This window comes from Colossoma macropomum, unplaced genomic scaffold, assembly GCF_904425465.1.
Source record: "Colossoma macropomum unplaced genomic scaffold, Colossoma_macropomum, whole genome shotgun sequence".
NCBI classification, from domain to species: domain Eukaryota; kingdom Metazoa; phylum Chordata; class Actinopteri; order Characiformes; family Serrasalmidae; genus Colossoma; species Colossoma macropomum.
In genome coordinates this window covers 24,629,595-24,655,287 of record NW_023494793.1, presented here as the reverse complement: position 1 = coordinate 24,655,287, position 25,693 = coordinate 24,629,595, and the positions used below count along the sequence as shown (strand labels likewise).

At 38.2% G+C, this 25,693-nt stretch overlaps 3 protein-coding genes across 4 annotated transcripts; 2 read left to right on the top strand and 1 right to left on the bottom strand.

Moving 5' to 3' along the window:
• Positions 1–1,823: 1,823 nt before the first annotated feature.
• asb6 (ankyrin repeat and SOCS box containing 6) lies at positions 1,824–7,889 on the top strand. 2 transcript variants are annotated; one of them, XM_036578914.1, is made up of 7 exons: positions 1,824–1,905; positions 2,400–2,537; positions 2,732–2,907; positions 4,138–4,244; positions 4,354–4,462; positions 5,447–5,533; positions 6,985–7,888. In XM_036578914.1, exons 2-7 carry the CDS (start codon positions 2,431–2,433, stop codon positions 7,713–7,715), a joined length of 1,317 nt encoding a protein of 438 aa, XP_036434807.1. In that variant the 5' UTR covers positions 1,824–1,905; positions 2,400–2,430; the 3' UTR covers positions 7,716–7,888. The 2 variants fall into 2 exon arrangements, with proteins under 2 accessions (XP_036434807.1, XP_036434808.1); XM_036578915.1 differs by lacking the exon at positions 5,447–5,533 and having other exon boundaries at positions 6,985–7,889.
• Positions 7,890–9,073: 1,184 nt separating this feature from the next.
• Positions 9,074–11,719, top strand: neflb (neurofilament, light polypeptide b). The gene is given in 9 exon segments (XM_036578911.1): positions 9,074–9,461; positions 9,464–10,008; positions 10,011–10,198; positions 10,200–10,221; positions 10,327–10,448; positions 10,622–10,728; positions 10,731–10,955; positions 11,345–11,462; positions 11,464–11,719. Coding segments are annotated over 9 exon segments (1,470 nt in total). The 5' UTR covers positions 9,074–9,391; the 3' UTR covers positions 11,537–11,719.
• A 2,568-nt stretch (positions 11,720–14,287) lies between these two features.
• nefmb (neurofilament, medium polypeptide b) lies at positions 14,288–17,713 on the bottom strand. The gene is made up of 3 exons (XM_036578910.1): positions 16,665–17,713; positions 16,100–16,224; positions 14,288–15,985 (listed from the first exon to the last, which is right to left on the bottom strand). Exons 1-3 carry the CDS (start codon positions 17,679–17,681, stop codon positions 14,875–14,877), a joined length of 2,253 nt encoding a protein of 750 aa, XP_036434803.1. The 5' UTR covers positions 17,682–17,713; the 3' UTR covers positions 14,288–14,874.
• Positions 17,714–25,693: the final 7,980 nt, after the last annotated feature.

Genomic DNA, 25,693 nt, shown 5'->3' with positions numbered 1-25,693 from the left:
TGAGGGTGAGTGGAGCAGTGGGACTTCAACACAAACTTAGGTGTTTTAAACTTCTATTTATTGGCCCAATAATTGGTATTTGTAGGTGTGAATTGACCAATTAAAGGGGCAATAGCACTGAAAACCAAAATTTCCTTGTTTTTTTAAAGAGTTATATATGATGTATAGAGTAAATATGTACTATAAAAATGTTAAAGTCTGAAATTGTACCTTCCACTGCTCCATCCATACAGTCCATATATAGAAACAAATCTGCATGGTTTTGATGTCACAACCATGAACAAATTTACACACAGCTGATTCAGTCCATTGCACTTCAGCCTGCACATTTACACTGAAACGAAGTGTTCCAGAGAGTTTGTAGCAGAGACATTGGTGTGTATCTCATGGGAAAAAAACAATAAAATGTGCTGTTCCTGGCTTTTGGGAAACAAATGTATCATTACAGCCTTTCAAAGGATCTAGACATCTGATATATGTGGCTGAAGTTTTTTTTTTCTCTTTTTTTTTCTTATATCTCGTAGGATTTCAGCATCTTAGCTTTTCAGTCTGAGGTTTTGTCTGTACATTTCAGCCTGGTCTGAACAAAAGTTTGGAAAATTGTTATGTAATAATAATTACAAGTGCTTTTACCACAATTTAGGTGAAGAAAGTAATAAAATACAAGAAATGTTTAGAATATAGCCATTTAAGAGTTCCTCAGGACTTATGAATGAGAATATATAAGCAAGAATACATGTCTTATCTTTTAATACGAATTTCAATTTACTTCACTGAAAGGCTCATATTGCCAATGTAAGATACAAGCTGATTTTTTTAGTTTGTATTATGTCTGTATTTTTCGAGGTTATTATATTACAGTAGGCATTGCTGATTGGAAAAAGGATTGACATATGAACAATAGATTAATAATCTGGATCAACTGAAATATAATAGGTTAAATTGACACACACTTGGGTTCTTTCCAGTTTCTGTGTCCTAGTGCAAATTTGTCTTTTTATTTTTGTCTATTACCATTTCTTAGTAATGGCTTCTTGACAGATACACATCCTTTCTGAGGATGTCCATAGTGTTGAGCTATCTCACAGTGGAAGAATGAACAGAAACACCTGTGAATTCTCTCAGTGCTGAAGCAAGAGTGGAGTGTCCTTGTGTAAATGGATTATTTTATGTATAATCTCCTCGGAAACATCTCCTTTTGCCATTTTAAGTGAACAAGACAAAGAAATGTGAAGGCAGCTAAGGTGTGTTTGGGTACTTGCTTTTGTTATCAGTGTTAAGTGATAATATAGTGTAAGCATTTGTTTATGGTAATATCTTTACTAATATCTAATAGTTATGTGACTGAGATTTAAAATCATGTTTCTTCCAATTGTTTTATATTCCAATATAAAACAAATCGAATAAATAAATCATTGCTTTGCATTATTAAAGAATGCAAATAGATTTAAGTACCATTTTGCCACCATTATTCCATAATCATAAACATTAATATGCAGTTCTGGAAGTACATTTTACTTTAAATAAAGCTACTTGGAAAGTGTCTAAATCTCTGTGTAAATGAAATGTCAATACTTGTGTACCAAATGGTAAAGGTAAAATTGAATTTGAAATTTTGAGTACAAAATTGTAAAAATGAATGGAAAATTTTAAACATACATTGCCATTTTACATAAAACAAGTTTTCATTATAATTTTGCTACTGACACGCTTCCATATGCAGCATGGTGGATCTGCAATGTTGAGTCGGTGTTTTGTTGGAGGTTACTTTGTGATAAAGGTATGTAGTTATTGTGACACAAGGTGGCACTATGCGCTTACAGCTAACCACCCGCCATATCCACGGAGGAAGAACTCGTCTGAAGAAGAAATGTGAGAAGACCTACTTCCGGTGTCCTGTTGTCTGTACGTTATTTCCAAAATTCTACAAATATTTGTTTTTTAATAAATGATGAGTATACTAACGAGGATGATATGATGGTAGTACTCAATTTAACAACGTGGAAGTCGTTTACGCTGTGTTTCTAGGACCGACTGTTTTTTAAAAGTACGCTTGCAATGCTTTGAAATAGCGAGCCTTGCTAACATTAAAGCTAACTTAGCACTGAATGATTAAAAACATAACGTTAGCTAGCAAGCAGTCTTCAACAATCTGAAACATGAATAGTTTGTTTTCATTCCCAAAGTTCGGTTAGCTGCGACAAAAGTGAATGTAATACAGTGACTCACCAATTTATCAGCTTGTAGTGCTAACCAACCAGGGCATTCACCGGCGTCTAGAGCGTTATAAAATAGCAACGTTAGTTTTATTTTGGAGGCACAACTGAAACGGCCTCATGAAGTAACTGAGGGAATGTAATGTTTCATTGTCATGTGGTTTATCGGATATAATATTTCAGGGTGAAGAAGAGGCTCCGTAGAGAAGAGAGTATGCCTTTCTTACACGGCTTCAGAAGAATAGTTTACGAATACCAGCCACTTGTGGATGCAGTGATGTGTGTTGTAGAGATGGAGAAAGGGGAAACTAAACCTCACAGGTAAGCATACGTTGGTAAGGACACTAGCTAATGTTTTGCAAGCATTTTGTATACAACTAAATTAGCTTACATTCAATATGCTCTCTCCAGTAAATCTTGTTGACTGAACTTCTCTTTTGGCTGGTTCCGTCAAGTTGTTAGCTACGTTCTTATAGTGCAGCAGAGTTTGCTATGTTTGTTTTAACCTTGTATAGGCCTGACATGGATGATGATGATATCTGTAAATCTCTCATGGAGCTACTTGAAAAAGAGTCCCAGTCGCCGGTGTTTATTGAGGGAATCAGCTACTCTTTGTTTAAAGTGGCAGAACTTGGGAAAATCAGTGCTGCCCAAGTGCTCTTACGCTATGGAGCTGACCTAAACTTTGAAGGTTAGTATTCTTCCAAAAGGTTTTTTTATTCTTCTAAGAGCTCTGCTATGTATATAAATTCAATACAATGGTCTACCAAGTTTTAATTTGTGTCCTGACAAGGCACATTAACCATATTATAACTAAGAATAAAGACTACTTTACTGCATTTTGATTAAAAGTGCATTGCATTGCTTTCTATAGGCACACATAAATTGTGCTAAAAAAGAAATGTATAAAATGTAAATTATAAAAATGTAAATTATTTTGCCTTTTTGTTTTCATTTTGTTTTAGTACAATTCGTGTGTGTCTGTGGAAAGCAATGCAATGCACTTCATGCAGACTCTAATCAAAATGCAGTTGGCAGCCTTTGTTTTTAGTCATGCTATGTTCAATGTGCCATGTCAGGACACACATTGAAATTCACTAAACCTTTGTTTACGTTAAATTGTGCTAAAGTGAAATTAAAATAAAATGGCCAAAATATTTAACACTTGTATGGCGTTTCATTTCAGCGTAGATTAAATCTGTAGCAGCGTTATCAAGTTCAGATGCAGAGTTAACAGAATTCAACTCATAAAAGCCTTGGCCATTAACCTGGCTGAATTAAATTTGGTGTGTCTAAGGTAGAATTCTGCAGCACTGTAGAGTCTGTCACCCCTGTTGGCTCCCTGGCTTATCCAGCAGAAACATTTTGTAAACTTGCATTGTGTAGATGTTTACATTTGTAGTTTAGTTTCCTTGGTGCGGACCAAAGCAGAAAGACTAATGCTAATTCTGGTTTGCTTAGCGTTTGCACAGACGTTTGACATCAAACAAAAACATATAAACAAAAAAAAAACTTGATTGGTTGATAGGTAGATTTTATGGGATTTGGTGACAATAAGTGGGGAATATCCAGTGAACCTTCTGGAATTTGCTGTACTTTGACTTAACTGAGCTTGTGGGTCTATCTATGTCTTGTGACGTTCTAGAGCAGTATGACAAAAGACCAAGTGTTACCACGTTTTTTCTGATGCTAATATAGATGAAATAAGTGAAAACACACAACCTTGAGTGTGTTAGTGCTTTTATAAAATGCAGCATAAATGCAGTATATTAAGACTGATGTGTGTGTATATCAAATGTCTTTGGAATGTGATTCATCCACATTTTAAAACTAGAACTATTCTATGATAACCCATTCAGATCACCAAGTCTGAACACGCTAAAGCATTTTTCAGCTTTATATTCTGATTCCTTCCTAATAGACCCAGTGTCCTACTACAACGCCTTGCACATTGCAGTGCTTAGGAATAAACCACAAATGGTACAATTGCTAGCTGGACATGGGGCAAAAATTGACAAGAGGGATAGGGTGAGTCTATTATTATATGTCAGAAGCTATCACTCATTGAAAAAAAATCTGACTGCTTTGATGTAAAGTGCCTTTCAGTCTGTGTTTTTTAAATGTTTTTTGCATGTAGATTCATGAGAGTAGCCCTCTGGACCTTGCCAGTGAGGAAGCAGATAGACTCTCCTGCCTCCGCATGCTTTTGGATCTTGGAGCCGATGTCAATGCCAAAGACAAGAATGGTGATGTATCTGCAGGAATATTATCTAACTGCAATATGTCATAAATGGCCAGCCATAGTTAGTTTCATCACATAGACCTCTCTAGGAAAAGTAGAATATGATCTTTCGATTGTGTGTCATAAAACACAAATCCATAAAAAAGACCTAAAGATCCATGTATCTTTTACCATACCTGGGGCCATATGTATGAAAGTATATGCAGAATTCACATTTAAGTCTTGTATACATGTATTTATAATGTTGTTTGTGAAGATGGTGTTCATTAGACATGAAAATTTGGCTAGACGAATGAAAAATGTGCATGTATGCACTCCCATATTTACTTAAAATAAAAAAAACAAGTTATTAGCCAATTAAAACATTAGCCAATTTAAAAAGCAAAATACAAAATCTATTTTGTACAAAAATAATTAAGAATTTGCCAATTAAAAAAATAAAATGAGCTATTTGTCCATTTTGCAAAAATAATACATGTGAAAGCATTCTCACATCAGATTAGATTTCTGTGCAGTAGCTGAAAAGCAGCCAATTATGCACAGTTATGAATGGCTGTAAACAGTAATTGAACTTTTAAGAAAGGTTTGATCATTTGGGAAAGTGGTCATATTGATGCATGTGAGAATTTTCATGTGAACTCAATTATATTTTGATTTGTGCTAGTGGCAAAAAAAACCTTGTAGATCTTTTTTTTTCAATGCACTATCATTCTATGTTTTGTATGTTTTGTTAATTCTGCTGTACCTATAATCAACACTTGTAAGTAATTTCCTTTCCCAATTCCCATCCCATGTGGAGGAGTACACATCATCTTGCATCAAGTTTCACTTTCATAAAAAAATTCTGTAGATAGTTGCTCAGAATTTTTATGTGTACACTGTTCATATATATATATATATATATATATATATATATATATATATATATATATATATCTGTGGCCTCTGGAATGCACAGCACACTAGCAAATGTTTATCCTTTTTTCAGGCAAGACTGCCTTGCTGCATGCTTTTGCCAGCAGTGATGGATTGACAGTCAATAACGCATGCAATATTCAGCTGCTCCTGGAGAGAGGTATTTAACTGGACAACTTATTGTCATTAAAAATTATGAATCCCTTTGAACATACAGGTCATTCCACCCCAACTCATGACAGGTCACATTATTTCCATTAAAAGTTTGAAGCACTGCAAGTTCAAGCAGTTTATTTCATATAACCTTGCAAATTTTGAAAACATTTTAGTCAACCCAAATCAGAAATCATAATGCATTTTCTATGTGTACTGTGACCAAAAATCTGCAGACGGCCAAAAAAATCATTTTGTGTGATGTGTCTTTTAAGTAATACATTGATTATGCTTAATATGACCTGGGACATTTAAGAAGGTGAAAAAAGGTCCATTTCAATTTCAGGTTGACTTTAAACATTGAGTTTTTTTGTTTGTAGAATGACTGAACTGAGCTGAACTATTAAGAAAGGATAAATATGACACTAAGAATAATTGGTTACTTTTCTATGTCTGAACATGAAATAATATATCTTTTATTTATTTATTTTTTTTTAAGAATTGATGAATTCTGTTATATAGTATCTACACACTTTTATCAAACACTCACCTATATTTTTCTCAAAAAAAAACTTAATCAGTTGTGTATTCAGGAAAAAAATCTTAGTGTAATCGTATTTGCTTCTTTTTCCTGAACACACAGTTGTAAGAATCTTTTAACTCACGTTTCCAGAGTTAAATCAAGCTATCATTTCCCAATTTGTTGACAGTCATTGTGCTCCCCTGGGAAGCACTGCTTCAAACTGATTTTTTGCGTCAGTAAATGCACCTGATTGAACTCATCAGCTAATTAGCAAAGCCTTAATAAACTGAATTCAGAGGATTGGAACAGGGAAACCTCAGATCTTTCCAGAGCTGTGGTTTTACATGCCTCAAGTATAGGGTTAAAAATACTTATAAAATGGATTTTTAGTTGTGCAAGCACATAGCATGTATAAATTAATAATTCATAGGCTTAGTAAATGCAGGAAAACAAAAGATTTCTTTTTAACTATGAAACATTTCTTGCACTCATGTAAAACTATATCTTCCAATAAATCAGTGTATTTCTCAATTATATTAAGTAAATATTCCTATTGTGGCATGTATTCTTGGTAGGTATTTCAGCTTTGTACAGCAGTTAAACTTAAAGATGCAGTTTAGAATCGACTGAGGCAAACTTTAAACATTCATAAAAACTATTTATTCAGTTTTGAAATTTTGCATGATTGGGTGAATTTAAGTTTTAGTTTGATTTTTGGTTCGAAATTCATCACCTGCTTAGCCTGGCTAGTGTTAGGCAGTATACCCTAGTGTTGAGGAGGGTTCAGTGGTTCAATCTTTTGCCATCTGTCTAGTTTGCTTTACATGGTTACCAAATTTACCAAATGGTTGTCAAGTAAAAGTATGTGTGCATTTTTGTGTGATCATATGGTACATTCCATTAATTTTCTCAATGTCTGTCTGCATACTCTGTAGGTGCTGATGTGAATGCCACAACTCATGATGGTGAGACCCCCATGTCTTCACTCATCTTCCTAGTTAAAGAGGTCCTGGATAGCAGCATAGAAGATGCAGAAGTGATTGGGTGCTTCTGTACCCGAGTTGCTGCCCTCCTCTTGGACCACGGTGCTGATCCTAGCTGTTGTTTGAGCACAATTGATGGAGAGGGGTGGGAGCCTTCTTTAACTTACACCAGCTTGGAGCACTTTGACATCCTTTACCCTATGGCTACTCTTCTCCTCCAGCGAGGTGCCTCATTTTTTTGCTCTTGTCATGGCACATCATGCTGGACTGGTTATAACCTGATTTTCACTCGGCTGAAAGAAGCTCTGCAAGAACCTCTAGATGCTGCTGAGGTGACTGACTTGCTGGCTAAAGCTGAGGTAATAGTAGAGCTTGCTCAGGTGTGCTCTCCAAACTTCCCCCCTTTGCCTGCTCATTCTGTGCTGTCTGTACAAGGGCATGAGCCAATTCCCCAGGCCCTACTGGAGCTTCAGAACCGGCTTAGAGAACAAGAAGCTCAGCCACTCCCCTTGCGTTGCCTCTGTCGCGCCTTTATCCGCGACTGTCTGCAGCCCTGGCCTCTGGAGGACAAGGTTAAGGCCTTGCCTCTACCAGACAGATTAAAGGACTATTTGATGCCAGAGCACAGTTTAACACATAGACCTGGGTGGGACAGCTTTAAGCCCCTCTCTACCATTCATTAGGAATGAGACAGAGAGCAGTGGTTTTAATGCTGTCCCTTCTACTTCTGATTACTTTACTTCCACAGGAATTTATCCTTAAGGAAGCAAGGTCAAAGTATTATTTTATTTATTTTTTATTTTTTATTTTTTTTTGGGGGTGGGGGACATGCTCAATACATAGTGAGATGCATGGTAAGTTTTGTGTGTGTGTGTTTGAACTATGCTTATATGATAATCATTTCAGCAGATGATCACAGTAGTGTGTCTATATTGTCACTTTTGATTTAAAAGAAGAAGAGTTTGTTCCTAGCATCTAAACAAGTCAGTGGAGATTTGGGGTGCATATTTTGCAAATGCTCATGAGTTGGTTAACTCACTATTTTTTTTATTTAATAATAGCTTAATACTTTTCCCGGTGTGTTTATTTGGGATTGCATACAAATGAAGGAATGAATATTGTGTGATATAGTGTTCAAATGTAACTGAAACTGTGGTTATTAATATTGTGAGGTAGACACCAGGTGAAACAGTGAGAAAGACAGAATATACAATGTGTATGTAAGAGCATTTGTGTTAACGTAATGTGTAACTCAACTCTGGTTTTTTGCCAAAATTGTGGTAATTGTGGTATGTCAAATCATCTGTACTTCACAAGACATGCATAAGCTGCAAAGTGATCAATTTTATGTACAAGAATATTCTAACACTTCCACAAGTGTATTGTACTACTTGGAATTTTTTTCATCTAAACAATTATGTTTTGCTATTGACAGAATATAGATAAATAAGCAGTGCCTTTGAAAGAACATATAATAAAAAAATTGGTGTAGTTGAGGGGGAAACATCTAAATAGGTAATTTCATGTGACCTTTCTGTTGTAAATAAGTAGAAATGCTCATATTTAAATATCTCATTGTGAATATATTTCAGTGTGATTGTTTTAAAAGTTGTTATATCAGGATTTTTATGTTTGAAACCAATCCACATACCCTTGGTAGTGCAGAATTACAGTCAAAGATTTGAAAAAGTGTCAGTAAGATATTTATATTGTGCACGTGAAGGAAATGTGATTGTGTATTTGGTGCCAAAGTCATAAAACAAATTAATTAAATCATAACACTTGCTAGTCTGAAATTTGATTTTTACATGAACTATAAAGTGCTTAGCTAAATTTATTTTACTGTAAAGTTACGGTATCTTTTATCACCACCAAACAGTCTGTGTAGCCCGTTGTAACACACAAGGCATTCCAGAGGACCTTTTTTGATATTTAGGAAATAAAATCAGCACTGCAGGTAAAGGCAATGCAGAAACATCCTTATATGAGTCATCCAGTACTATAAATCTTGCACTGGCACTCAGCAGCAGTGTCCCATAAGGTAGAAGTCTGCCCAAATGAAAAAGAAGCCTTACTGATGTTGGAAAATTATATTAATTAATTACTCCCTCTGCCCATTTTAGTGTGCCAGAGAAAAGCCTGGTTAGATAGTGTCTTAAATCACATGTCCTCATTGACCCTCCCTTCCGTTTTGCTTTTTCTCTTGCTGTATGCCAATGCTAGCCTGGTCTGGGGTGATATTGATTGGTGTACTCAGAAAAAATCCATGTGTCAGAGTCCTTCCTGATGCTATAAAAAGCCCTGTTTTGTAGAATTTCCATCCCACTGCACAAGTCTTCAGCTGTCCTTTGCAGCAACCATGAGCTCTATCGGTTACGAGTCATACTTCTCCACCCCCCGGCGACAGGCGGTGGTCCGTAGCAGCACTTCCACTCCATATACCCCATCTACTCATTCCCTCTGCCATCGTGGAGCCGTGGTCTCTCCTCCTCTGCAGTGATACAGATTTCTTTCAGCCAAGAGCTGGACCTAAGCCAGGCCTCACAGGTAAGCTCTGAGTTCATGACTGTTCGTACACAAGAGAAGGCTCAACTGCAAGAGCTGAACAACCGCTTCGCCAGCTTAATTGAGCGTGTGCATGGGCTGGAGCTTCAGAACCGAGCCCTGCAGACGGAACTGCTGCTGCTGCGCCAGAGACACAGTGAACCCTCCTGTCTTTAAGCACTGTACGAGCAGGAGGTCATGGAGCTCCATGCCACGGTGGACCAAGCCCGCAGTGAGCGCCAGGCTACCCAGGAGCAAAGTGACCAGTTAGAGGAGGTGTTGAGAGCCCTGCAGAGTCGCTATGAGGAGGAAATTGTCCAGCGTGAGATGGCAGAAGTGCAGGTGGGAGATGCAAGGAAAGAGGCAGATAAGGTGGGCATGGCCTGTGCCAAGCTGCATAAGAGGGCCGAGAATCTGCTGGATGAGGTGACATTTTTTTGAAGAGACTCCATGAGAGGGAGATTGCTGAACTGCAGGCCCATCTTCAGTACAACGCCCAAGTTTCTAAAGATAAGGCTGGAGAGTATAGACGCTTGCTGAAATCTCGAGACCTAGAGATTGAAGCATGCCAAGGGCTGAATAAAGCTCTTGAGAGACAACTACAAGAAGCTGAGCAGAAACAGTGCAGAGATAGCTGCCCATCAGGTGAGCATTTTAAATAAGAGCTATACTAATTAATTTGAAGACTTTATATTTTGAGCATTGCTTGTGCAATTAATTTTAATATAATGGTTTTAAATCTATGAGCAGGACACTATCGGGGCACTAGAGAAAGAACTCAGAACCATGAAGAATGAAATGGCTCGTGGTCTTAAGGAATATCAGGACCTCTTTAATGTTAAGATGGCTTTGGACATTGAGATAGCTGCTTATAGATTAGTGATGACCACAGTTTGAGAGAAAATTACCTTGGTTTTTTGGTTTTGCATTTATACCTTGTTCAGCATATGTGTATTACTGCCTGCGAACAACTTCATCACCAAACTGAACTGCATCTGGAATTATTTTCTATAGCATGATGTCTCTTATTTCCATTCTGCCTCTTTAGAAAACTTCTTGAGGGTGAAGAAATGCGATTCAGTGTAGGAGGGTTTGGTGGCATTTCCAATGTATTCTCTCCCTCAGTGGGTGCCACTCCATCTTTAGGCTATCCACTGTGCAATCAAGCCTGAGCTCTGCTGCACCCTATGTGCTGGCCACCAGATACTCCAGCTCCACTTATGAGGCCATAACAGCAAGCAAGGCTGAACAGACTGAGACCAGCCCTCCACAAAAAGAAGAAGAGGAAGAAGTTGAAGAAGACAAGGATGATGAGGAGGAGGAGGAAAAAGAGGGAGGAGAGAAGGAAGAGGAGGAGCTAAAAGGTCAGGAACATCAAAACCTCACAATTCTGAGAGTGGATAACTGATGAAAGAATAGTCATAACTTACACCTGATCAAGCTAATAAAGGACTTCATAGATTGATCAAAATTACTGCATAATTTAATCCATGAGACAAACTCATTCAGAAGGGTTTGATATTATTAAATGCTTGAGAAGATTGGTCCTATCACCTCCACCACGAACAATTCTGACTTGCATCTTAATGACTTAATTATACAGAAAATTTGAAAAATCAATGGAATTCTGCTTTAGTAATCAGTTGATGAGCTGGATTAGGTGTGTTGAAGCAGAGAATAGTTGTGTAGAGCAGTGGGTCACCAGGAACAGAATAAAGAAACATTACATGACAATTCCTGTGATCTTTGCTGCTTTCTGTGTTCTTATGTAAAGAAAATGGAGAAGAAGGTGAGGAAGCTGGAGAAAAAGATGCAGTGGGAGATGGCGGAGAAGAGGATGAAGAGGGAGGAGAGGAGTTTGAACCTGAAGAAACTGAGGAGGGACGGAGAAGGATAAGAGGAGGATGATGATGAAAGGAATGGAGATGAGGCAGAGGAAGCCAAGCCAAAAGACAAGTAATATCTCAGTATAACTAAGAATGATGAACTCAATTCGAATGCAGACGTGTGCTAGCAAATTATCTGTGTCATGGGATCTTAATTCATCCAAATAAAGTTAAATGAAATCAGCAATGTGGACATAAAATGTGATAATTGCAAATGTTACAGTATGCATGGCTACATGACTGATCTTTGGTCATTACTAATTTTAGCATATCCTGCCAGCCTTGGACATATATGGCACCTGTAGATGGCAACTTGTAGAACAGGAGAAGGGAGCAAACAGGGGCTCCACAGTTTTCAAATAGAGCATCTACACCTGTTACAACGGTGCTGAAAGGCATGTTAAAACAGTAATGAAATGGGGAATATGTGCCTAACAAGGGAGGTGTGATTGCAAGTATAATTTGACTGCTTATATATCTGTTAATATGCCTAAATGAACGTTTCACTGTGCCATCTAGCTTTTAGTGTTTATTTGTTTGATACTACAGACTGCCTATGATAACACGTGCTTTGTATATTAATGAAAATTCTTTAAACATGATTTTTGAGTTGAAATAAAAATTTGATAACCTTCCCTTCTGTATTATGATAGTGTATGTGTCACTTTGGAGCTTAAGATTTTGAATGGCACCAATACAGTAAGGCAGCTTAATGCGGTTGATTGTAATGTGGTACAGTATGGGCTTATGCTGCTTTCAAAAGGTCCTGTTTCAGAGTGAAAATTGATATAGTATGTCTTACATTGAAATGCTCTTGCTCAAACAAAGCTCAGACAAAATGTTTTTTCCTTTCAAAAAGCAACAAGCTGTTATGCAAATGTTTTTATTAAAGAGCCCATATTTTTTTTTACATGATTGTGATATATAAGTGTATGTGTGTGTGTGTGTGTGGTGCGCGTGTTTAGCCGACTGTGCTGCCATTCACATATTCACATTGAAATTATGAGTACGGCTGTTTGAATGTGGTAACACAGAGCAGCCAGTAACTGAAGGCCCCCTACCCTTAACATTTTCGTGCTTTCCATACTTTAATTTAACTCAGCAAGGGCTTATTAATTAGTTGGGTCAAGGGTGTTACGAGCAGGAAAAGCACTAAAATGTGAATTGTAGTGGGCCTACAGAACAATAACTGGGAAATGCTAACAAAATAGACTGTTTAATATTAAATGTGCCATAGAATGGAAAACTGTATTTACATTGGCATAGTTAAATAAGCAGAATTTGGTACATGGAACTGACATAATGTGAACTTTAAATGCTGTTGTCTCCTTCAAATACAAATCCTGCATTTGCAAAAGAGGGCGGTAAAATGGGCTAATACCAAAATTCTAAACTGTTATGTAACAGTCTTGAGTCATTACTAACAAATTTACATACACTAGCGCACATTCTAGTCATGCTGAAACAACAACAACAGCACAACAGCAATAAAAAAGGAAGCTATGTGCAGAAACACACCATTGCAGGCTGTGGAAGGGGATATTGTCAAGGAACCGAACTGTCAACAAGCATGGTCAACGAGCATGCCTTCCGCCCAATGGCTGCTGGGAAAGGCTCAAGTCCCCCGTGACCCAGAAGGATAAGCGGTTTAGAAAATTTGTGTGTGTGTGTATGTGTTACACCTTAAATGCTACAGCCTGTACAGGTGCCAGAATGTGGCACCATTTAAAGAGGAACAGAAATTTCTCAAAACAAGCTGGTGAACAGAAGGGCAAGTTCAGCTCCCACATCTTTGACAGAATCCTGGACAACTTTAATTCAAAGTTACTGGTTTGCTCTGCGCATTTCACTCTGGACAGTTTCTCAAACCTCAAACAATATAGATCAGGCTTCGTCCAGTGTTTGACGTTGAAAGGAGGGGCAGTTCCAATGTTATTAGCATCACAGTCCCAACAGCAATCTGTAAGAGTTATATAAAGAATAAAAAGAAAATAAAAGAAAAAAAGGAGTCCATGTATAGACGTAAGGAACTAAATCCGGGTCCAAGTCCCCCATGAGCAAGCCAGAGGTGACAGTGGCGAATAAAAACTCCCTAGGAGTGAGAGGAAAAAACCTCGAAAGGAACCTAGGCTCAAGGGAGGAACCCATCCTCCTCTGGTCGACCCCGGATGAAGAGAGAACGAGATCATTTACTTTCCTGCCTGTGTCTAGACCTCTAATGTATAAAACTATCAAAACACATATACTCTCTGCTATCACTTCAAATTTTACCAATTTTCCAAGGTCACAGTAAAAATGCTTGTTCAGGTACAATGGTGTCTTGCACTATTCTGAAGTGTTACAACTTTTTGTCTATTCAACAGTTTCAAGCAATTATTGCAAATTAGTTCACCAGAAAATAACAGTTTGAGTGTGAGTTTGCACTAACCAGGTTTTATTGCCATGACCACATTAAGCTGCCATTCATCAGTGTGTAACAAGTCACTGACATCAGCTTAAATAAAGTACATTGCATATCTAGACAGAATCATAGCAACCATCTCTCTGTTTAATTTCATAGTTAACAGTACGTCATACAGTGTCAGAAACCACAATAGCAAGCCTATTTGAGAATGCCAAATTTGAGGTGTGTATTGAAATGCAGTTATCACAGTGCTTGTGGCTATAAGCATTTATTCTTTGTTAGCCACAATGGCCTTATGGATTCAGTGCAAAACTAAAGAAGCAAATACAGACACCAAACATGTCTTGGCTGATTGAGCATTTTTAAAGAAAAATAAAAAATTACATATTGTAAAGAAAAATAAAACACATCCATCCATTTTGGTTACAGCGTTTCATGAAATTTTATTACTTCATTTTTTCATCAGGACGAAACAAAATGGTGAAGACTTGAACAGCTTTTATTGACTTTAGTCATTGTGAGAAAGCAAAGTGCACCACCTTAGTATGAATGAATTTAGATTACAGTTTCACAGTATTCTTGTATGTATGTAGATGCTGTGGCCATTTTTGTGGCATTGTTTCAAACAAAAACATTAAGTGGTTAGTGAATTGTGACATAAGGCAAGGTATTATCAGGATCATACTGTAAGGTTTTTCAGATTTGGCTTGAATGACATCTGCAGATATTATTAATGTAGTAGCACCAAACAACTGTTGAAAAACCTCACATCATTAGTCCAAATTTCCAATCAACAGTTTCAAAAGCAGTTTCATTTAAGCAAGCCAGGTGTGTTGTCTGGCTTGGTTATGCTTCTGGATTTTTACCTCACATGCAAACCTTTCATACAACACACATGCAAGAATTTTATCTAGCTGTATCTGCTGGCTTTTCACATTTTGCTGTATTATTATTTTGCTTAAGTTATTATGATTTGTGAGGCTGACTAGAATATATTTTCACCAATAATCAGTCTTTCACTTTAGCTTCCTTTGTTGCTTTCTCTACTTTTTTGATGGCTTTCTTATTTTCCTGAGGCTCTTTTTCTGCCTTGCTCTCTTGCTTGTTGGCTGGTTTTGTGGTCTCTTTGTCTCCATTGGTGATGGTCTCTACAGTTCTAGTAAGAATCTCTTCTTTGGGGCTGGGTTCCTCTTTGGAAGGGCTTATCTGGCTCTCATTTTCTGCCTTCTCTTCTTCTCCTCTTCCTGAAGCAGGACTCTTCTGTTTTTTTTCTCCCTCCTCCTCTCCATTACTCTTCTTATCGGCCTGGACTGACTCTTGTTTTTCCTTCTCCTTTACTTCTGAGTCATTTGTCTTCTCTCCTTCTCCCATTGATTGGTCATCCTCCCCTGTCTCTTTTTGTGCGTCTTCTTTTTCTTCTTCGTCTCGTTCAGACTGCTCTTCATTCTTCTCCTCTCCCTTTTCTTCATCATATTCTTTCCCTTCCTCTTCCTCCTCATTTCCCTCTTCTTCTGCTTTATCACTGTGCTTATCCTCTTCTTTTCCTTCTTTTTCTGGCTCACTTTTTGTTGTTTCAGCTTTTCTACTGCTCAGTTCTGTTTCCTCAATCACTTCAGCCTCCTCTACCTCCTCTTCACCCTCTGCCTCTTGCTCGTCTCCCTCTTCTTCTCGTCCCTCCTCTTCTTCTGCACCGTCTTCATCTCCACCTTCTTCTTCTCCTACCTCCTCTTCTTTCTCCATACCTTCCTCCTCCTCCTTTTCCTTTTCTGCCTCTACTGCCTCTTCCTTCTCACTCCCTTGCTCACCTTCATCTCCCACTTTCTCACCTTTGTCATCTCCCTGCTCAGCACCAAGTTTTGCTTCACTGGATAACACAATATCCCCCTCAACTGCTTCACCTTTATCCTCAGGTCCTTCTTCTCCACCTGCCTCAACTGACAGCTCTTTTGCTACATCTGCCAAATCGTCATCTAGGTCACTCTCCCCTTTAATTTCCTCAATGATTTCCACAACTTTATGCTGGACTTTTGGGGCCTTGGAATGGCTGTATGTAAATGCAGCACTTGGAACACTTCCAGAGAACGTTTTGAAGCGAGTTTCTTCACCCTCTAGGAGTTTCCTGCAGTGAAAATGAACAAGACAGAGGTAATTCTACAAGCTCTTATTGAAATATTTGATACAGTAAAGTTGATCAAATTGCTCTAGAAAATAAGTAATACAGGTCCTGACATACCTGTAGGCAGCAATTTCAGCATCTAGCGCCATCTTAACATTAAGCAGATCCTGATATTCCCGGAGATGGCGAGTCATCTCCCACTTTGTTGCCTTGAGATCATTTTCTAGCTGGTAAATCATCTCCTGATGATACAAGAAATTTTGCATTAGGCGTGTCCAAAACTGAGTTTGGCAGGGCGGGGATTGGGGGATTGTGGGGGTGAGAGTAAAACTCTCAATAATCTCACAGTGTATCTTATTTTCCTCCCTCAACCATGGTATAACACGTGGAAATATGTCACATAGCTACAACAACTTAATACATCCAAGTGATATATTGTAGTCACTGAATTGTAGATGACTACAGTGCATACTTAGGTGTGTGCAAAATGTAGTGATATTTTTCAAACATAGATTAAAGCTCAACATTCAAAGATAAAAGTTTGTAGCCTCTTTGTTGAAAAATCTCAAATAAATTACTCTGGGTGCATATGTAGTTTCAACACATAAAGAGAGATATCTTTCTGCCATTAAATGACAATGTTCAGCATGCATATGTAATGAAGAAAAGTGAGTGCATGAACCTGATAGCTGCCTATATCGTTACTGTGTCGGTCCTCGATATCGCTCAGCTGCCTCTCCAGTGACTCTTTGGTGCCTCGCAGCGCCTCTAGCTCAACGTTCTTGGCTTGCAGCTGGCGACGATAATCAGCGATCTCGTCCCGCACGGACTTTATCGCGTCCTTGTTCTGCTCGGCCGCATCGGTCAGCATGGCGTAGCGACACTTGAAGACGTCTTCAGCCTGCTTTAGGTTCTTCGTGGAGAGGCCGTCCAGCTGCGCGCGGATCTCTCTCAGCGCGGAGGTGATGTCAGTCTTCTGGAACTCTCTTCTCTCCAAAGGCACCTGGGCGGCTTGCAGCTGTGTCAGAAGCTCGTTGACCTCCTCTTCGTGGTTGTCGCGCAGGAAGTCCATCTCGTCCAAGAGAGTTTGGACTTTCTTCTCCAACTCCATCTTCGTCACCATAGAGCCGTCTTTGTCTTTTTTCATGCTGCGTATGGTGGATTCCAATTGCTCTCTTAAGCGCGCCTCTTCTTCGTATCGCTCCCTCAGCCGCTGAAGATCCTCATCGACGTGGTCTGTTTCCAGGAGAATCTGCGCCTTCTCCCTGCTCAGCTGCTCCAGCGTGGAGCGCAGCTCGCGGATTTCTTGCTCATACGTATCGCTCAGCTGAGACTGCGACAGCTTTTGCTGCCGTAGCGCCTGAATCTCCGCTTCCAGCTGTTTGTTCTGCTCCTCCAGGTAGCGCACCTTATCGATGTAACTGGCAAAGCGGTCGTTAAGCCCTTGCAGTTGCTCCTTCTCGTTGCTGCGCACATGGTCTCCGTTCAGCGCGGAGCTGAGCTCCAAACTGTCCGGAGGCGAGAGCGCAGCGAAGTTGTAAGCCCTGCTTACAGGCGCGTTTGTTGTTCTCTTGTATGAGATGGAGATAGCCGGCTTGGATTTAGACCACGAGTGCGATCTCATGGCAGTGGATGGAGAGGAGCGGACAGTGCGCGTTTCCAGCACTTTTCTGCGGGAAGGAGCCCCTATCATGTCCATTGCGGGGAGCGTGAGGGTGTCCCTGTGGCTCTGCTGAGTGTTGAGGCAATGGTGCATACGACTCGGTTGTATTTATAGGCAGGCTTACTTTGTCAACGAGGCAGCAGCAACCCGCGCCACTCCCCTCCATGCAGAATATCGATTTGTCCGAGGGAAGTCGAGAATGGCCAGAATGGAGACATTTACACAGCAGTAGTCACGCTTAGACGGAATACCTTAACATTTTGGTGTTCCCTGCACATTCACGTATGATTAAGTTTGTGCAATAAACGAAAAATTAATTAATGTAATTAATTGCAAGCTAAGTTTGATGACATTAAACATATGCATACCTTAAAAAACAATGGTCTTTCTACTATTCTTCAAGTAGTATACGTATTTACTGCCAAAGATACTGACCGGGCCAGTTGGGCCCGTTCAGGGCCTCTGACTTTTATGGGTATGGGGGTTCTCAGACTCCATGAGGCCGTTCAAACGCTCAAGATAATCCATTGCAGATGTAAAAGTTGGATGAATGAAAAGCACTTGAATATGTGCAAATAACTAAAAATATCGGTTCCCAGGTCCCTCAGCCCATACACTGGCCCCTGACCTCTGGACCAGAAGGTGCAGATGAACAGCAAGCCTCTCTGCCCCCTGACCTCCAGAGCCACTGGACCAGAAGATAAAATGAACAGCAAGCCTCTCTGTCTTCCAGAAATGTCTATACACAGGCACATATGCACATGTTCTTTGCATAAACTACACTGTAAAAAGTGGCTTGTCAGATCTACTTTAAAAAATTACTTCATGTGGTAACAAGTAAATGAACTAATTTTATTCAATTAAAAAAGTACTTTGATTGAAAGAATTGTTCATTCAAAGTATTTATTCAGGTTGAATAAAACTAGTTAATTTACTTGTTACCATATGAAGTAATTTTTTAAGTAGATCTGACGATCCACTTTTTACAGTGTATTTTGTATTAGTACGAATATTTAAAATTATTGTTATGATTATTTAAAAGCCTTCTAACACCAGACTATACAGAAATACAACTGTGCAGGAACATAAGCCAGTGGCTTGTGTAATTATATTTTTCAAGTAGCCAATAAAATAGCTAATGAGATTAAAGTGTAACGAAAATCAAAGAAAATTATTTGTGTTTGATATCCAGTCTTGTGTGCCAGTGCATGGCAGTGGTGAAGTCTAGTCTGAAATAATGAGAATACACTTAGGAAGACTAGCTTAACTAATACATAAAACATAATTAAAGCATTAAGCTAACTGCATAGGTACTTATCATATAAATTAAATCTTAAATCAAGGATGCTGAAAGGCCAGTTTTATAGGGACTTTTCAACTATGCCTCAAAATTTACAATATATGAAAATTGAAGAGCACCAGGACCTGGAGGAGGCTGCTGTTGCTCTGAGCCAGCATTCTGCTTTCGAGAGTAAAGCCTGTAAGGACAGTTGGCCCCTGAAGTTGTAACAGGATGTTCGGATGTTTGCTAAAAGGCTGAAAGCCTACAAAGATAATACAGCTATTAATCATAATTTTTTTATATTGTTAACCGACTGGTTAGCTAGCTAGCTAACCTAGCTAACATAACCCTAGCTAACTTTAGGTTTACATGAGGTAAAGAAAGTGGGATAGGATACATAACACTAACTTTAGCTAGCTTACAAGGACATATTTTAGTTCAAGCGGGACTTTTTAAGGAACTTTACAGATGGTACAAATGTGAACAAGGAAAAGAGAGATAAATTTATTGACAGCTTATTTGGTATTCTTTGATTTTGACATATCTCTTCACTTAAATAGTAGACATAGATTGGTGTTTACAATAAGTTAATGTCAGTGAAAACTTCATATAGTGTAGAGAATGCATTTTTTATTCCTCAGTTCCTCAATGTGTAGAGCAATGTATGGAATTTCTTTAAGATTTCTTTAAGGTTTTTCCAATTCAACTGATGATCAAACTGATTGAGGCCAAGGGGAAGGAGAGACATAAGCTGAAGGAGAAGGGCTAATGGAGCAGGTCTCATTGAGGTCAGTAATAAAAAAGAAAGTGAAAGCTTTCAGTTAAAATGAATACTGAATATATAGAAATATAGAAAACATCACTCTCTTCATATATCCGCATAGAGAAATTTACTAGAAAAAGTAAATATTTATGATGGCATATGATACTATGACCTTGAACTTGTCACATAGTGTACTAAACAAGTGAACACAACTACAGAACAAAACCACACTTCGTAATTAGCCATTCTGCTTTCATAATGTGCCTGCCAAAGGATATTTCATGCTATATTTTAACCTGCATGCACCAGATTAAAATTTTCTGTTATTAAATATTACTCATACACATGTTATGTCAGTTGCTCATATCATAATTTTTTCTCTCGCTTAAGCTTCAAAAAGGCTCTAGTGATAAGAGCTGCTTTAAAGTGCTGTTTGATAGCGTTATTAACATCAGTAAAAATAAGGATTCTTAGCCATCAAGTTTATGTACTAGATTGACAAACAACAAAATCCTCAATCTTGAATTAGCACCTACACAGTTGTATGCAAAAGCTAGGGTACCCCTGTCCAGTTACATATTTTATTGTTCTTAGTAAAACCAAGTTAGCACATTGTTTACAGGCAACACACACAAATTTAATTGTACATTTACTATTTATTTGCTGATTTTGACATACATATTGGGGATAAAAATGAAACTATAATAAAATGTAACATATGCAAGAATTGAGGCACATGCCACATTTAATGTTTTATAATAAATTAATCAAATACACGGAATGTGTGCACTAACAGTGGCAGAAAAATGTGTTACTTGATTGCTGTAGATGATTTGTTAGCATATTTGTAATTGCAAACTTTTGCATAAAACTGAAGTGTTAATTTATGTACAGCAACATACAAAACAACACTGTAATGACACTGCAGTCACGTCCACACAGGGCTGTCAAGTGTGTTTGCAGTGAACAATTGTGGACAATTGAGCTAGATGAAAGCTTCCAGAATAAATCTTTAATAAAAGTTCAAAGATGAAATGAAAAAGCCAAATATAAAAGGTAAAATTGTAAAACTTATAGGCAGCTATCAGGTTCATGCACTCACTTTTCTTCATTACATATGCATGCTGAACATTGTCATTTAATGGCAGAAAGATATCTCTCTTTATGTGTTGAAACTACATATGCACCCAGAGTAATTTATTTGAGATTTTTCAACAAAGAGGCTACAAACTTTTATCTTTGAAAGCTAGCTTTCTAAGTATGTGTATATTTCCAGCTTTGCCTCTGTTCTTCATGATGAAGTTTGGCCTCATTTCCTTCAACCTGTTAAACTCATCTCGGTGCATGCTGATTAGTTCCTTTGTCCAACTTGCATCAGTGCCACCAGCTCGTCTTCATGACATAGAGGTGGGAAATACGGCAAAAATATAATATCATGATACTTATCACAATATTTTGACAAAGAGACACAATGCAACAGTAGTGCCACATTTACAAACAGCAATCAAAAAGTGTGGGTACAATGTTGAGAGACAGATTGGTGACAACAGAGCTTAATCATCATTGGCTGGAAGCTAACTGTAGACACACATATCCTCCTAAATATATTATGTTTGTGGTTATTATTTTCATATGTGAAATTCAAATTATTATTTTTCAAAGAAATCTTATATCTGATAAGTGAGCTCTTGGCTCACATGGGGTGTTTCTGGTAAAACTGTCTGAGCGGTATAACAGCTCTCTTCTCGACACCTCTCCCAACTGCAACTGGCTACTCGAGTCATTTGCCAATGCCAGTCTCAGTTCTCGAACAAGGCCTTTGTCTCCTCCCTTTTCCTCTTCTGTTTGGTAAGAGGGAAGGAGCTGTGTCCAAAGCACAAGTCGGCCAGAACATTAGGCTTTTTCACTCCTTTGGTTAATTCCCTGCAATCACTATTCATACTTCAACTGACCTTTGAAAGTGTTGTCTGCGTTTGCAAACTGACAGTTATGCTTGTTATGGGGAAGGCAGTATTATAGATGGTAGATGCCTGGACTTAAAATAGGCTGCTCCTGGATAGACCACATCAGCAGGCAGTCTTAATATATAGAAGATAAAATCAGACTAAAAGAATCTGGGGTAATGTGGTGACAGGATAGAAATTGATGCATGGGTGACCTTAAAGTTACAGTCATATTTCAATGCCACATGTGAAGAGAGTGCCATAGGGTGGGGTTTCTGGTGGGTTCAGGCAAAATGCATACAAATGTATATCTTGATGTTCTTCAGCCTTTTGACAACAAACAATATGTACCTCTACTTATGGATTCTCTTTGAAATGTCTTAAAAGAGTGATTTTTAAATTAGAAGAACCATAATTTGCACTAAAAAGCCTTAGGTCTATTTTCTGTTGAGATCTTTTTTTCGCTAAATCAGAGGTCACCAATATTATCTAAATAGGGCCAGTGCAGATTTTCATTTCAGTCAAGCAACAAGTTGAGTCAGCTGTGCTTCTGCTTGATTGAGTTGAAAACCTGCAGTTCTAAACTAAACGAACGGAAGGAAGAATGGTGTGTTATCATGTTTGTTTTGTACGGCCCTTCCTCTTGAGACCGTCTTCCACAGTCTTCAAGAAATTGGCCTGTCTGCATAAAATATGCATTAACTTGAAAGGAATCAAATATTTCACAAATAGTTGATGCATGTCCTAGTCCTAGTTTCTGGGCACGGGTTAAACCTAATCTTGGACAAATGTAGTTTCTTAAAGACAGTTTACCAATTTTAAAGTGCTCCATAGTTTAGAGCTAGGCTTAATTTATTACAACGTCTTTGGTCAGTTAAACAACATACTTGTTTACCATGACACTCAATGAGAGTAATTCAAGAGTCTGGCAGTGTTTATTGCATAAATGTTAGTTTGCATTATTAATATTTTTTAAGGTCATATTTGACTGCTGCAGTATAAAACAGGACAGTGCGATGTACTTGTACAGCTCACACAGCATTACATTTAAGCATCAACTAAAACGTACACTTGTGTACTTTGCTGCTTAGACATTGTGTATCCAGCAGTGTGTGAGCTTGAGATGCAAGCCAATAAATCTACAGAACAGCAGAACTGCTGAGTCAGGCCCAGAGAGACTGACTATGGACACCCTTCAAGGTGTAAAGGCTCAGAACATAATCAACTCATTTGGTCTTAACTGACTCATCAGAACTGGTTAGAAACACAAAATTAATTCAATTTTTATGACAGAAATGTCCATTTTCACTTTTCCATTTGTTATAATGTTCTCTGTCCAGGGCTTGATAAAACTCTATGAGCATCATCTCCCTGTGCTTACTTCTCATTGCTGCAGAGCACTCAATTATTTTAAATAGTAATTCAGTTGAAGTTTCGGCAAATGGATCTGCAAGTCTGAGTGTAGCCTGTTCATTCCTGAACTGCCCAAATCTTGTAGTAAACGCCTGTTTCATGTCTTCAAGCACATAGCTGTGTCGACTCCAGTTATAGTCCTTATGAGTAAAGGCCTCTTGGCACATTGGGAAATGTGGCAAATTCCCTTTCTTTAACTGAGTTGCAAAAAGATTTAGTTTCAAATGCACAGGTAGCTCAAACAAGTGTCAAATCTGTCTTTCCCCTGCAGTTTAAAATCAGGATAATTTAGGTGTTGTTAGGTCTGTCATAAAAGCCAGATCAGCAATCAAGTCAGTGTTTTCCATGACTGAAGTGCCCTTTTCCTTCTGCTGTATGAACAGCTTAATTTCACCTTTGTGTGATGATACAGCCATTTCACCTTTTTGTGTTGAACAAAATCCCTATAGACTGCACTGATGTTTTTCAGAAAAGACTGAATTTTTTAGTTAAAGAGATTAAATAATTTTAACTAAAAATTAAAATGAACAGCAGATACAACAAAGTCCATTATATCTTTACATTGAAAATGTTTTCCACACAATGCCTCTTGGTGAATTATACAGTGATTAGTGTTTAGGTTGCACTGCAAAGTCTGGTTTTAGGTGCCTCTTCGATATGCAATGAAGCCATTCGTCTCACCAATCATGGAGGGAGTGCCATTGATTGCTACGGCTGATAGCTTGCTCCATGGGAATGTTGGTATTGATGAATTTTTATGAGGTAGGGTACGAGCAAACGAGCATGATATCTGACCGATAACCGATACCAGTATGGGTATTGATGCATCCCTATCCAGAACATGTCTAAAAATCCACCATGAAATAACACAAGAAATACAAATTGAAGTTAAAAATCTGGTTCTGCATGGAAGAGTTGGTGAAAGTTCCTAAAACAAGATGAAAAGATAGAAAGCTGTTTACAAATGTTGTTTGCAAGTTGTGATATCTGCCAAAGGGGGTCCTACTAAGTACTGACTCGGTAAAGTGTCCAGACTTTTGCATATGTAACAATTACTGTTGTATTTATACTCTTGTATATTTATTTTTCATATATAAAGTGCAAATAATTGTGCATTAATATTTGCATAAAAATGTTTTTTTCTGAAATAGTTTGCTGCAGAAGTTGTGTTTACATCTAAAATCTAAAAACATTTTTATGTGCTTTTACACAATTTCACACACTGTCCTTTTCACACATCTTAATAAAACATGGCTCCACCAGGCTGTCAGCATCTTCCCTTATAGGTCAGCATTTAGTCGTCCGAGCTTTAGTTCTGGCTGACATCCCTGTTTTTTCCTGCAGACTCACTGCTCCTCCCCACCCCTAATGTAAATCGAGGCCAGCAGAATCGTTTTACAACTCAGTCTTCTGCCAGCCTCTGCAGCAGAGGCACTTGGCTAAACGCTTAGTGATGGCACACAATGCAGGGCGATATCTCATTTAACGGCCAGCCTTGGCAGAGTGAACATACTGCATGCTCATGCTTCACTGCAGTTTGTGGTCAATAGGTATTTGATGTAGCAAGGTAGCAGATATCAGTTTGGTAACAGAGAAAAAAAAAGATTTCAGATAATGAACACAAATAGCTACTTTTACTTGAGGTTACCTGAGATACACACTTCAGCATATGTACACAACTGCTGAAAGGGAATAATTATTAGTAGTTTATCTAAACCGATGTCCCATGTATTTATAAGGATGACAAGATATTCACTTTTTTTACTTTCTAATCGAGCCCATGCACATCTCATTCATTTTAATGCAGTGCTGCAGTGTAATATTGTCATGTCAGAATTTTTCTTGGCATAAGTTCCTAGTGATGGACAGCATGTGGCTATATCTACTGGTAAAGAAGATGTCTCTTCGTTTTAAAAATGTTCTGGAGAAGAATCTAGAAGATTTATTATCTGAAACCACTCACTGTTGCAAGAATATAATAAATTAAATGTCTTCTAAATGGTCAAACACTTTCATTCAAATAGAAGAAACATGTACACTATGTCCAATTGTACCCAGACATCCCTTCTTATTAATGAATTCATCTACTAATTCACTTCCACACACATACAGCTTGTATGATCACTATGCCCACTGGTCCAGTAGCCAGCCCTTCACTGGCTAGAGTGCCAAAAGGTTTCTTTGAAGTGAACCTTGGATGGTTCTTTAATGGAATGTTACAGCATTTTAAACAAAATCTCTGTCTACCACATCTGTAGCATATGGCCACTTAACAAGAACAATCATTTTGCCATGCTGTACTTAAACAACAGAAAATGTACTGATTAAAAACACTACCCAATGGCTTTTATTGTAGTTACTAGAATGTTTTAAGTCAGCAGTTTTTCTGCTCAAAGAAAAGTACCTAAATTATTGTCTGGGGTAATTAATCTGTACACATATGGTGAAGAGAGATTAGGTTTAAAAAAAAACTGAAGTATTCCTTTACTGAACCATCCATTGAAGTGTTCCCAAGAGAACTAAATGTGATTCTTTTCTATAGCATCGTTTCAAAAAACTTTTGGTAGTGGAGCCTCATGCAGCTGGAGACTAGCCTGGAAATCAGGGCTACAGAGAGATGCTGTGCTACTTTCAAAATAACACATGG

Bases quoted from the DNA above. Each gene is read 5' to 3' on its own strand.
- asb6 (XM_036578914.1), top strand. From the start codon at position 2,431: ATGCCTTTCTTACACGGCTTCAGAAGAATAGTTTACGAATACCAGCCA. The intron at 2,538-2,731 runs GTAAGCATACGT...AACCTTGTATAG, and splicing joins GGGGAAACTAAACCTCACAG to GCCTGACATGGATGATGATG. The intron at 4,463-5,446 runs GTGATGTATCTG...TCCTTTTTTCAG, and splicing joins CAATGCCAAAGACAAGAATG to GCAAGACTGCCTTGCTGCAT.
- nefmb (XM_036578910.1), bottom strand. From the start codon at position 17,681: ATGGACATGATAGGGGCTCCTTCCCGCAGAAAAGTGCTGGAAACGCGC. The intron at 16,225-16,664 runs GTTCATGCACTC...TTGTATCATCAG, and splicing joins ACGATATAGGCAGCTATCAG to GAGATGATTTACCAGCTAGA. The intron at 15,986-16,099 runs GTATGTCAGGAC...TTTTCACTGCAG, and splicing joins GCTGAAATTGCTGCCTACAG to GAAACTCCTAGAGGGTGAAG.